The sequence below is a fragment of the Phyllobates terribilis genome, unplaced genomic scaffold (genome assembly GCF_046119375.1).
Source record: "Phyllobates terribilis strain yellow unplaced genomic scaffold, ASM4611937v1 Scaffold_46__1_contigs__length_10046794, whole genome shotgun sequence".
Lineage (NCBI taxonomy): Eukaryota > Metazoa > Chordata > Amphibia > Anura > Dendrobatidae > Phyllobates > Phyllobates terribilis.
In genome coordinates this window covers 2,150,316-2,164,306 of record NW_027362806.1, presented here as the reverse complement: position 1 = coordinate 2,164,306, position 13,991 = coordinate 2,150,316, and the positions used below count along the sequence as shown (strand labels likewise).

Genomic DNA, 13,991 nt, shown 5'->3' with positions numbered 1-13,991 from the left:
AGCTGATTCACTAGTGAGCCGTCTAGATCGGAGTGGATTTTTTGAGGATCTTCCTGTAGCCTTCACTCTGTACAGTTTGGTGCTGAGGTGACTGAAATTGAGTTTTTCAAAGATTAGGTGTAGCCTCGTGAGGAAAAACATAACAGAGTGCAGCCGACAGTCCTCATAATTTACAACATAGGATTGGAGTGGATTTTTTGAGGTCCTCATTTGAGCAACTCCATTCTAGCTGATTCACTAGTGAGCCGTCTAGATCGGAGTGGATTTTTTGAGGACCTCATTTTAGCAACTCCATTCTAGCTGATTCACTAGTGAGCCGTATAGATCGCAGTGGATTTTTTGAGGATCTTCCTGTAGCCTTCACTATGTACAGTTTGGTGCTGAGGTGACGGGAATCAAGTTTTTCAAAGAGTGAGCGGAGCTTTGCAGGGAGAAACATAACAGAGCACAGCAACAGAGTCCTCATAATTTACAACATTGTATTGGAGTGGATTTTTTGAGGACCTCATTTTAGCAACTCCATTCTAGCTGATTCACTAGAGAGCCGTCTAGATCGGTGTGGATTTTTTGAGGATCTTCCTGTAGCCTTCACTCTGTACAGTTTGGTGCTGAGGTGACTGGAATTAAGTTTTTCAAAGATTAGGTGTAGCCTCGTGAGGAAAAACATAACAGAGCGCAGCCGACAGTCCTCATAATTTACAACATAGGATTGGAGTGGATTTTTTGAGGTCCTCATTTGAGCAACTCCATTCTAGCTGATTCACTAGTGAGCCGTCTAGATCGGAGTGGATTTTTTGAGGACCTCATTTTAGCAACTCCATTCTAGCTGATTCACTAGAGAGCCGTCTAGATCGGAGTGGGTATTTTGAGGATATCCCTGTAGCCTCCAAACTGTACAGTTTGGTGCTGAGGTGACGGGAATCGAGTTTTTCAAAGAGTGAGCGGAGCTTTGCAGGGAGAAACATAACAGAGCGCAGCAACAGAGTCCTCATAATTTCCAACATTGTATTGGAGTGGATTTTTTGAGGTCCTCATTTGAGCAACTCCATTCTAGCTGATTCACTAGTGAGCCGTCTAGATCGGAGTGGATTTTTTGAGGATCTTCCTGTAGCCTTCACTCTGTACAGTTTGGTGCTGAGGTGACTGAAATTGAGTTTTTCAAAGATTAGGTGTAGCCTCGTGAGGAAAAACATAACAGAGTGCAGCCGACAGTCCTCATAATTTACAACATAGGATTGGAGTGGATTTTTTGAGGTCCTCATTTGAGCAACTCCATTCTAGCTGATTCACTAGTGAGCCGTCTAGATCGGAGTGGATTTTTTGAGGACCTCATTTTAGCAACTCCATTCTAGCTGATTCACTAGAGAGCCGTCTAGATCGGAGTGGGTATTTTGAGGATATCCCTGTAGCCTCCAAACTGTACAGTTTGGTGCTGAGGTGACGGGAATCGCGTTTTTCAAAGAGTGAGCGGAGCTTTGCAGGGAGAAACATAACAGAACGCAGCAACAGAGTCCTCATAATTTCCAACATTGTATTGGAGTGGATTTTTTGAGGTCCTCATTTGAGCAACTCCATTCTAGCTGATTCACTAGTGAGCCGTCTAGATCGGAGTGGATTTTTTGAGGATCTTCCTGTAGCCTTCACTCTGTACAGTTTGGAGCTGAGGTGACTGAGGCTATGTGCCCACGTTGCATTTATGAAGCAGAAAATTTCTGCTGCATAAATGCAAGTCCTCTCCCGGAAAAACGCATGCGGAATTCCGCACGCGTTTATCGCGCTTTTTTCGCGCGTTTATCACGCGTTTTCCACATGCGGAATTGCCTTGCGTTTTTTATGCATTGGACAAAGGCAATTCCGCTTGCGGAAACGCAAAATTAAATGACATGCTGCGGATTTTTGAACGCGGCATAAACGCTGCGGAAAAATCCGCAGCATGTGCATAGAAGTTGCGGAAACCCATTGGGGATCATGGGGTGCGGGTTACCAAGCATTTTACAAGCGTTTCCGCTGCGGAAATTCCGCATCAAAAACGCTTGTAAAACGCTACGTGGGCACACAGCCTTAAATTGAGTTTTTCAAAGATTAGGTGTAGCCTCGTGAGGAAAAACATAACAGAGTGCAGCCGACAGTCCTCATAATTTACAACATAGGATTGGAGTGGATTTTTTGAGGTCCTCATTTGAGCAACTCCATTCTAGCTGATTCACTAGTGAGCCGTCTAGATCGGAGTGGATTTTTTGAGGACCTCATTTTAGCAACTCCATTCTAGCTGATTCACTAGAGAGCCGTCTAGATCGGAGTGGGTATTTTGAGGATATCCCTGTAGCCTCCAAACTGTACAGTTTGGTGCTGAGGTGACGGGAATCGCGTTTTTCAAAGAGTGAGCGGAGCTTTGCAGGGAGAAACATAACAGAGCGCAGCAACAGAGTCCTCATAATTTACAACATTGTATTGGAGTGGATCTTTTGAGGTCCTCATTTGAGCAACTCCATTCTAGCTGATTCACTAGTGAGCCGTATAGATCGCAGTGGATTTTTTGAGGACCTCATTTTAGCAACTCCATTCTAGCTGATTCACTAGTGAGCCGTCTAGATCGGGGTGGATTTTTTGAGGATCTTCCTGTAGCCTTCACTCTGTACAGTTTTGTGCTGAGGTGACTGGAATTGAGTTTTTCAAAGAGTCGGTGTAGCCTCGTGGGGAAAAACATAACAGAGTGCAGCCGACAGTCCTTATAATTTACAACATAGGATTGGAGTGGATTTTTTGAGGTCCTCATTTGAGCAACTCCATTCTAGCTGATTCACTAGAGAGCCGTCTAGATCGGAGTGGGTATTTTGAGGATATCCCTGTAGCCTCCAAACTGTACAGTTTGGTGCTGAGGTGACTGGAATTGAGTTTTTCAAAGAGTGAGAGGATCTTCGTAGGGAGAAACATAACAGAGCGCAGCAACAGAGTCCTCATAATTTACAACATTGTATTGGAGTGGATTTTTTGAGGACCTCATTTGAGCAACTCCATTCTAGCTGATTCACTAGTGAGCCGTATAGATCGGAGTGGGTTTTTAGATGATGTCCCTGTAGCTTCTATTCTGTACAGTTCATTGCTGACCTGACTAGAATGGAGTTGCTGGAGCGATGTCCTCATAGGATCAAATGCAATCTAGACGGCTCATGACTGAAACCTCCAGAATGGCGTTAATTCCAGGAGCTCCTCATAGATTCCAATCTAGTGGCATAGGAATTATATATGGATGTATGTATTGTCACTTTTTGTAACATAAATAATTACACACAGCACTGATTGTTCAGTTTTGGCCGAATTTGACTTTTACTGTATTTCCACCAATCACAGCCACAGCATCGACATTTCTGAAGAGTGGGCGGAGCTATAAAACATTTATGTGATCATTTTTGCCACTTTTGTGATGTAAATTATGATAATGTCCACCCGCTCTTCAAAATGCTGGGGCTGACCAGGACTTGTGGACAGACAAGAAAAGTAACATTTTGTCAAACATGAACAATCAGAGCTTTGTGTAAGTTTTTAAACTGTGAAAAGTGATAATATAAAAAAAATTTTTTTTAAGTTAACCAAAAAAAAAAAACTGGCCCAGCTTTGTACCTCTCACCTTTTATTAATACTGGCTTGCAAAATTTGTTTCTTAATGAATTGTGGCTGTAATCTTGTATAATGTCTGCCAAGAAATAATAAAACACCCTGCAGCAACTCCAATCTATATGTCTCAGCACAGAGATGACAAGATTGAGCTGCTGCCCTGAGGTCCATGATTTGTGGGCACAATGTACTGTGTATAAGGACGTCCTCTTTACAGAAACTTCATTCTAGATGTCTCAGTACAGAGGTGACTAGATCAGAGTTACTGCACCGAGGCTCATGATTTCTGTGCACTGTACTGTGTATATGGATGTCCTCTGTACAGCAACTCCATTCTGTCTCACTACAGAGGTGACTAGATGGGAGTTGCTGCCCTGAGGTTCATAATATTTGGGCAGGCAGTAATGTCTATAAGGGAGTCACCTGGAAACGGTGATCCCTGCACGGCCTTACTCCCCTGATGGTGGGGCCGATGAAACGCGTCGGGAGAAAACACACTTGAGATAGCGATTTATTGAGACAATTGGTCCGGAGGCTGGTATGTCACATGATGAGGGCATAGAGCTGCAAGAGAAAGTGTGGACAGTGAATAAACTCGGCGAGGTCGTTCGTCATTTCATAACGTTTTTTTAGCACACACAAGTCTTTTGATTGTTTTATCAGGTATATCCAGGTAGAAACTTTAATAGAGCTAATGTATCCTGACATCTCCTGGTGAGGGATGTCTGGAGCCAGGACCATCTTAAGTTCAAATCTAATGAGATAAAGATACTGCTGAGTTCTAGGCCCTATTATTGATGCTTTGCATTAAAGGCAAAAAAGAGGGAGGAGAGGGTTCAACTCACCATCCCCTCGGAGTTTGTTTGTATGCTGCGTTCTTCACCCCCGCCCTCTCATCAAGACTGGCATGAACATTAATCAGGTGCATAGTTCTTTTAAGGTGATAACGCAGCAATTTAGCTCGAGTAGTTAATATTTTGTATGCATTTATGTACAGTACAGACCAAAAGTTTGGACACACCTCATTTAAAGATTTTTCTGTATTTTCATGACTTTGAAAACTGTACATTCACACTGAAGGCATCAAAACTATGAATTAACACATGTGGAATTATATACGTAACAAAAAAGTATGAAACAACGGAAAATATGTCTTATATTCTAGGTTCTTCAAAGAGAATGCCAAGAGTGTGCAAAGCAGTCATCAAAGCAAAAGGTGGCTACTTTGAAGAACCTAGAATATAAGACATATTTTCAGTTTTTTCACACTTTTTTTTTTGTTAAGTATATAATTCCACATGTGTTAATTCATAGTTTTGATGCCTTCAGTGTGAATGTACAATTTTCATAGTCATGAAAATACAGAAAAATCTTTAAATGAGAAGGTGTGTCCAAACTTTTGGTCTGTACTGTACATAAATGACATAGCCGAGTGCTGTGATGGCCTATTTTTTATTAGTCCCATACAGAATCCATGAATGGATGGACAGACCTGTGCTATGTATACGTGAAAATTACTTAATTAAACATGGACAGTCTTTCCTAAGTAACATTGGGGTCCCTGGTGGTCCTAACCTCAGCAACTTATGTTTTATCCAATATGACTAACAGCACGTCCCTCACTCGGCCTGTGTTCATGGACTGTAATGTAATCAGGCCTAGGTCAACATTTCTTGTTGCATCTAGTGGATGTGAACCCTTCCCCCATCCAGAGGCTGATCCCAGTAGACAGAACAATAGACTCATATTTGGCCCAGTCAGTTGCGTGGTGACTCCCAACGCTGGAGGGTCTCAGGCTGCGGCCAGATCCTCGTGGCGTGTGTGGATTGATAGAAGTTGCCATGTGGGATTGTGTTGTGTCCCTCATCTGCTGGACCCATTGAACTCATCCAAGGACTATTTCTATATTTTCCCTGGCGTCGGATTACCGGGAGACACCCCCGGACTTGTTTCTGCTGTTATGGACTCTTTGCGGACTAGCAGAATTACCTTCATTCGTGCTGTTCCATTTTCCCTGTTCAATCCAACGAGATTTATTTGATCATCGGCCTGGTGTCCCTTCCTGCTCTGTCACACACCCCGTCACAGTGACCACTAAAAATTTAGTTCTCCAGGCCACCTGGAATGCAAAACCACCACAGAAGGTTGTGATGCACCAAGATTGCCAAAGAAACACTGCTGTGACCTAATAAAATAGTCTGCAGGAGGAACACGATCCACATTGTTGCAGATCTATTATTGTGGACATTTGTGTAGATACTTCTGGATTTTTTGAAAATATAACGTTTATACACCTTGATAGTTTGATCTCTATCAGTTACTGGTCATTAATGCCACAACAAGCTTCTCTCAAACTGTTTAATTAAAAAAAATATAAATAACAAAACATTGACAAAGGCAAAACGTTTGTACCAGAGTAACCTGTGATTTTAGTTACATATAAAAAACATCTATATGAAGAAGTTACTGACATTTGTAAAATACAAAAAGTAACAAACAAATGTAACATTACACAAAACATGTTGCTCATAGTTCCTGCCATTAGAATGAGGTCTGTATGTAGTACACTAAGATGGCACGGATCATCCACAATCAATGGAGGACTTCTGAGATATGAAGACTTTGAATTGATATTGCGTGTCATGGTGCGCAGGAGTAATGGCAGAGATCACATGGATCAGGTCACACAAGGAGGCAGGATCTGCTTTGAATGGTTTTTCCAAACAAAATACATTTTCATCAATAGATCTTGGGATAAGGCCGGCTTTCTTTCAGCTTTCCCGGCCCATTAAGATACTTTGTTCTGCCCTCAGCAGTGCAGAGAGAAGTGCACCTGCGCAGGAGCGCAATGGAGGAGACTGTGTATATGACATAGGACGCGTTATCCAAATGAAGCAGACCAGGACGCCATTCACAAAATAGGAGGCGTTGTGCCCAGATCAGCAAGGCCCAACAGACCAGGCTGCCCCTCCAGTGAGAATAAATGCTGTTTTTTAAATTATTACAGACTGGCCTGGGGACTTGTATACAGCCTTGTGGAATAAGGTGATGGAAGGTGAACATGATGGGGGACGACTACTGGGCGCTTCACAGAGAAGGTCCACAGCCTTGTATAAGACAAAAGGGAGCGAGAGAAGCTTTGAAGGGAATAGGAGCAAAAATTAATTTCCAATAATGTTGCCGAATGACTGGTGAACACATTTTTATATATAATAGTGTAAATTTGTGGGTACAATAAAGAGGTCTCTTGTACATGTAGCTTATACGCAATTTTGTGTGCATTTTTTAGGGGGGCAAAATCAATACTTTTGGGTGGGCAGGGGGGGTCAGGGCATAAAAAAAAATAAAAGTCAGTCATTGGATTTGAATAAATTTTCATAAAGCCAAATTTTACATACCTGTATCATTATTCCAAGACCTATTAAAGTGTATATTGTTCATGTGATAAACCCTTTACTGTTTTTGTTTGTAGCGAATATGTTAATGTGCAACAGATATTATACACACACACATAATATGCATATATAAATAGAATAGTAAACAACTATTTCAAGCCACTTAAAGTGGTAAAGTGCAAAGAAAAAGAAATCCAACTCGTAAATATTAAATTAAAATTAGTTCCATCAAGTTTGCTATAACCTAAGGTCAGCATTGGAAGACAGTATGATTATTTAACAGACATTTGAAGAGGAGGCCGGGCATTTGACCAGACCTTTCTATCAGCCTTGTCCAATTGTAATCTTCAAATCTACAGGAGAAGACTGATGGATGGGCCTAGTTACATGTGCTTTCACCAGCAGCCATTGCATGGAGTGGAGAACTGTGCAGTCTGTGAGGATAAAGTGTCAACTGTATAATAGTAAGTACCACAAAAATAGGTCCTCAACACATCTGATTAATCTTTATTTTATGTGCCTGACCTTATTAACTTATTCTGCAGCCACAATAGACACTGTAATACAGCAGCCATAAGAGATAAATAGTGCAAAATTTTCAATTACAACTAGTTTGCTAAATATTTTTTTCTAGGTCATAAACGTATGAATTCAAGAAAAGTAACTAGCAACTAGCCACAAAAGGTGGACAAGCTCTAAGTGTGAGATAGATATATATAATCTCTATCTATATCAAAAACACCCAACCCTACCTAAAGTAAATTTTTGTTTTTATTCTCTAGGCACATGGGACAGTAAAAGCGTTTTCTTGTTGTAACAAGTTTGTCATCTTTTTTGATATTTACACATGCTAAGTGAAACCATGATTTGCACAAGGAACATTCCACCATATGTTCATGTGCTTTGTACACGTGGCAAAGGCAGTAAGTTGTAAGAGTTAACCTTTTTTTATATATTTTCTGACGAAGCTTGGTTTCATAAGGAAATAATTCCAAACGACCCTTTTCTAGGCATAAAATTAGATGACTGCGCATCTCAGCCTGGTTAAATTCTACACTCTTTAGATCTACACCTTCGGCTAATGCCACTGCATTGGCAATTGCAAAAAGCCCACAATCATTTGCTCCATTTTGTTTCTGGCAACACATAATTGTAACATCCAGAATTTTATTACAGCCGTGGAAAAGTGGTTTGTACATTTTCAAAATTTGTTTTTTCAGAGTGTCAGAAATGGAAGAGGAGTGCAATGAGTTAAATACAGTGACCGAATTGTTGTTACATGCTGAAACTAGCCAATGTGCGCCAACATGGTGGATCTGGATGATATGGCTGCCAGTTACCAAAGGAATGTCAGAATGGGCCAACACTACTGTGTCCATCAAACCTGATACTTTAGGGCATGCTTTTATAATTAAATTCTGGCACGCATTAATTATATTATCGTCTAACCATTCTTGCTCGGTTATCAAGGCACGATCCCTGAAGCTCAATTTTATATTCTTTACAGTGACCCACACACAATCCAGCTTTTCTGTTGGGGGTGTTTGTGGGGTAGCCCCTTGTCCATCTACATTCACAGTTTCCCATACATCAGCTGTTTTATTCTCTGCCTTAGATCCTACTCTGTGAATGTCCATGTTTTTTTGTTTCCCATATTTTCTTACAGGAAGCTCCTGTATAGCTTTTGAGACTGTTATTTTTGGTGCTGGTTTCAGTGGCAAGCCACCTTCTTGGGGGATTTGTTCCCGTAATTGTAAATACAAATTACTTAATTCAACAGTGAGATGTTTCACAAAGTCTTGATTGTCCAAAAGATATACTGAGTCTATAAATCTTTTTAACACTTTGACACAATGGCGAATCAAATAGGTCAGCCGATTTCTCCTCCTAGAGGGCAATTCGTGCAGTGTTGGATCTGAACGGACACTATTTTGTGGTCTACACTCGTGTTCTTGTAAACCATTGTCACAATGCCTAGTGTTTGTGTCCACAAAACAATCACTATCCAGGATAAAAAGGGGGTTTTCAGAGTATGCTGGATTAATGTCATGCCACTGCCAATTTGCAACACGCAAAATTAAACACATGTGTTTACATGGTAGCAGAAATTTCTGCCAGTCTTTGCATGTGCAAGTGGGCCCATCCAATCCAACACAAACAGTATGCATTTTTTCTAAGTCAATTGCAGACTCGCTTTTAACTTCAAAAAGTCCCTTATCAGAGTCCAAACATTTAAGGTGTGACAAATCAAGGCCACTGTAGTAACGCTGCATTACATGGTCAATGAATCCACGAGGCCGATTTTTTAAAAACGATGGGACTTCTACGACGTATTTTCGGTAATAGTCAGAACTCGTTAAATTCATCTGTACGTATCTGTGAAAATAAAACAAGTCAGTTAAAAAAAAAAAAGCTGTTAACCTGAAGGTATAGGGTGAATTGACAGGTTAATAGGGTTTGGAAGCCGCACTGAAAGCCCTGCTGCTGTGAGTAGAGATGGGCAAACTGCTCGGTTTTACCCGGGTTTGTGAGCGGGGTTGCTTTGTTAAAGCAAACTGCTAATAACCATACTGATTATACTTACCGAGTCTGCGTTGTCTTCCAGCTCTGCTGCGGTGCTGCATCACTTTCGGGGGGAATAGTCACGTGACTGGCCACAGCCAATCACATACACTCAGAAGATAAGGGGCGGCCCAGAAGTGACGCAGCGATTCTTCACAGCAGGAAGAGAGAACGCCTACCCAGTAAGTATATTAGGTGTAGTAACTATTTGCTTGCTTTAACGGAGTAACCCCGGTCACGAACCCGGGTAAAGCCAAACAGTTCGCCCATCCCTAGCCATGAACAACTGAAGATGTTTCCTTAGCAGTGCATCAGTAAATAGTGCGCAGTGGCTGTAAACACATCCCGACACTGACTGACAGCTGGCTGTACAGTGCATCAGTAGAGAGGTTGTGGCTTCAAAATCTATCATTTGCCAATGGATGATGTGGATATTCATGTGATTAAAACAAAATTCTAATTTCATTAGTCTGCTACAACAAACAGAAAAAAAAAATAATTTGAAGTTGAAACACTCACTCTGGGGTATCTATACACCCATTTTTTGTTTTGTCATTTAAAAACAAACAAAAACAAATACAAGAACCTGTTTAATAGTAATAAATGAAGTTTTAAAACATAGCCTTCAAAAATTATGTGAAAAAAAAAAGCATTATATTTTGGACTTTTTGGTCCCATTCTTGGTTTTGCATAAAGTGGTTGTCCAATGCTTGGACTACTCCTTCTCACTCCCCATGTTCAACCCCAGAATAATAAAGCCTATACTCCCCTCTAGTGCCAGTCCGGTTCCAGTGATGTCCGAACTCGCGTTTCCATAGCCCAGGTGCCATTTTTATGACATGTGAGCTTCACAACCAATCATCACCAGTTTCCTTCTCCCCACCTTCAAATTCTTAAGTGAACTCTGCATCTGCCACCCACTTCATATCAATTGCTCCTGCATACCAAGGCAAGGAGAATGAAGGTGGAGGTGACTAGTCTCGGACCTTGCTTGTCATAACAATGTCATCTAGGCTCCAGGAAGGATCGTTCTGACATCGCTTGAACAGTGCCGGCCCAAGGGTATTTTTTTCTTTTTAGATGGGTGCGCACATGGAGAATAAGAAGTGGTTGTCCTACAAGTGGACAACCCCTTAAAGCTGGAGACACACTGGGCAAAATGCATGCGATATACTCGCAAGAGTCTCGCATGCCTCACCTGGCACGACCGCCAGCTCTCTGGACAGGAGTGTATCAGGTGCATGTGTTTCTGTAAAGCTGCTGACCCGATCCTGTCCAGAGAGCCGGTGGTCGTGCCAGTTGAGGCATGTGAGACTCGTGGGAGTATCTCACATGCATTTCACCCAGTGTGTTTCTGGCTTTAAAGCAACATTCCATGCTTTTTTTTTTTATTTATTGCACCACTGGAGTGGTGCTTTAAATTTAATTCCCCTGCCTCTTGTCTTATACTTACCCTCCCGACCCGTGGCTTCATCCTTTAAGTGCCGCGTCACTCCTATGGCAACATCTTTTGTATAGAAGTCCGAAGTAACCTCACAAGTGTTCAATGCAGTATGAGAGGCAGATCTAGGCTCTCGTAAAGATGTATTGATTTGTGACCTACAGCAACCCCATAAAAAACTGGAGCTGCTGGCAGATCCCAAATCTCCACTAACTGTAGTAACGCTGGAAACAGATGAAAACTGAGGCAGGTGAGTGTAAAGACTGGAGCCAGAGGCCTTGCATTTAAGCACCACTGTACTGTTAAAAAAAAAAAAAAAAAAGATAAATTGTGCTTTAAGTAATGGGCAACCCGAAATACGATCCATGATGCCTGAATCACAGGCAGCATAAAAGATACTGGCTACATTATATTGTAGATATCTTGGTTCATAGTAACTCTGTAAAGCATGCTGGTACCATGTGTCTTAGATGACAAGTGCTTGAAGCACGTCTGTCCACAGAAAGCTTCTGTACATCACACTTCAAAAACTGATAGGGAGAGACCTGTCAGTCATACAGAGCAGGACAGGGAGAATAGTTTGGGGAAGGACCTGCTGTTTGCACTTGTAATCTGAGACACGTGGTTCCCAGCATGCTTTTCAGAGTTACTAAGAAATGCTGCAACATCCTGGAGTAAGATAACACATCTGCAATATAATCTAGCCAGTATCATGTATGCTGCCTGCAGTTCGGGCATCATGGATCTGATGACAGGATCCCTTTAAAAAGGAATATTCAAAGATTAAATTGATTTACTAACTAGAAAAAAACCTATGTGAAAAAATGCAGGTAAATGGGAGAAGAAAACAGCTAAAAAATATTTAACACTATTGGTAAGGTTAAGTTCATGATATGTATGATTACAGGCATACACTAAAAAGTACTGAAAAGGACTTACTTTTGATACATATCTGTGAAAAATTCAAAATGCAGAACACGGATCAACTGGCTTAAATTACAGTTTTTCAGACTTGATAGATAAGAATGCTTCAAAGTCTGATGTTGCCTTTCTAGACCATTGTTGGTATTGATTCCAAATTGTTGTGTCCCAGTACGATACACATGTGCCCATTTCTTGTAAGAAAAAAAAAATCATGTTAGAGCATACTGATACGGCAAAGCAGCCCTATAAAGTAACAATTAAAAATAAAAAAATGGTGTTATGAAGACAGATTTTACTTACAAGATATAGATAACATACAGCTTGTTATGCCAAGCAAGCCTTTAACCCTGCTCTGCATATTGTAAAAACTATGTTTCTTTGTACTTGATGCAAAAAATATATGTTGTTTTGAGTAAAAATTTACTTGCCTGTGATTAGGTAGTATTTTCAATCAGATTTGAAATATTGGATATTAATATAATCATAATGACCCATAAAATAAATCTATAGTATCAATAAATCTAAAATCAAAAGATATTTGTTGGTTTACCTTTATATCCGGTAGCCATTTATGTGAGAACCACATTCTCAACATCTTATTTCTCTTCCAGACATTGCTAGATGTTAGAGTAGCCAAGGCTGTATCATGTTCTTCTCTTGAAGAAGCAAGAGCTATGCCCCGAAGCAAGGCCAGAACTTCTTTTTTATTTTCATGAACACCATGCACTTTTTGGTTAACCCATTCTGTCCAAGCTTTCTCCCGATGAAAGTCACACAACTTTATGTCAGCATCTAAACATAATATTTTAAAGAAAGTTACAAATTAACTAAACTATTACTTGTATCTAATATTTAAAGGGGCTGTCCTCTACTCAGCCAACCCCTTCTCAGTTTCTAAATTTACCCACAACAAAATAATACCTACATAATTTCTGGCACTGTTCCAGAGGTCAGCAATGGCTCTCCCAGTGCTTGCATGACATCCAATGTGTTCAATTAGCAACCGCTTCACTCACCCCTCCTAAGAAATCAGAAACCTGAAGTAACAGCAGTGGACACTGGATATGTCACACAATACCTCCCTGCAAGCAATGTTACAAGAGCTCCAGGAGAGACAGTGCTGAAACGGTCTCCAAGTAGTGGATAACCGTTCTAACCTATGCATGACCAAAAAAGGTCCAGAGCACCACAATAATGAAGATTTGCTTAAAAATGTGTGGGCCAGTACCCAACATTTCATTTCAAAATATCTATTTTTAAACCATTATCAATGTAACTACCTTTACTCTAAACTAACAAAACACTTATACTTATCTAGCTAACCCCCCCTTTTTTGGGGTTGAGGAGGGGGGGGGGTGGCGGCGAGGGGAGAGAGGGAATTCCTTCACTTTGTCTTGTCAAAGAACAGGATGTCACAGGAGACCAGGGTTGCAATTACATTTCTTCATCATCCCTCACCTGTACTGGAACACAATGCTATCAGGAGGAGGGGCTGCAGTTATTTACTATAGGAGTCTTGACTCTCAGCCGTCACAAGACATCCTGGATAGTGATGAGTGAACTTTGCTCGAACGTGTTTGCCCATTTCAGATTCGGCAAGAACATGGCCGATTCAGTTTGGGTTGGTCAGACAAGACCAATTTCCAAAAAAGTCAGCGAACAAAGGTTTGCTCAGTGAGTGATCGGATTAAAAAAAGCATTACTGCGTTTAAGTGATGCTTTTCTTCTACCTTCTGACTGTGTAGGATAACGGGTAGGATAGCGGGTGGGATGTGTTTGCATGTGTTTGTTGAGAGGAGGGGTGTGGGAACAGTAGTGTCAGACTATTTTTTTTCTCTTGCACGGCATTTTCTGTGTGCATGTTGCAGGTCAGCCGCCAATCAGGGCGAATAAAACATCCATAAGTTGAAGACACAAGGGCTTGTGTCATTTTATGGCTGTTTCTTTAGATACCAAAATCACGTCTGTAGGGATATAAGAAGCAGACATTTGCAGTCGCCACCATTTTCAGTGTTACTGGTTAGACACATTGCTGCTGCACTCCGTACAGCTCC

The 13,991-nt window shown here is 41.1% G+C and overlaps 1 protein-coding gene across 2 annotated transcripts; it reads right to left on the bottom strand.

Annotated features, from left to right (window-relative positions):
- Positions 1-5,959: 5,959 nt before the first annotated feature.
- Positions 5,960-13,002, bottom strand: LOC141191454 (uncharacterized). 2 transcript variants are annotated; one of them, XM_073661343.1, is made up of 4 exons: positions 12,863-13,002; positions 12,488-12,729; positions 11,953-12,128; positions 5,960-9,386 (listed from the first exon to the last, which is right to left on the bottom strand). In XM_073661343.1, the coding sequence occupies exons 2-4, from the start codon at positions 12,530-12,532 to the stop codon at positions 7,763-7,765; spliced, it is 1,845 nt and encodes a 614-aa protein (XP_073517444.1). In that variant the 5' UTR covers positions 12,533-12,729; positions 12,863-13,002; the 3' UTR covers positions 5,960-7,762. The 2 variants fall into 2 exon arrangements, with proteins under 2 accessions (XP_073517444.1, XP_073517445.1); XM_073661344.1 differs by lacking the exons at positions 11,953-12,128; positions 12,488-12,729; positions 12,863-13,002 and adding an exon at positions 9,595-9,684.
- Positions 13,003-13,991: the final 989 nt, after the last annotated feature.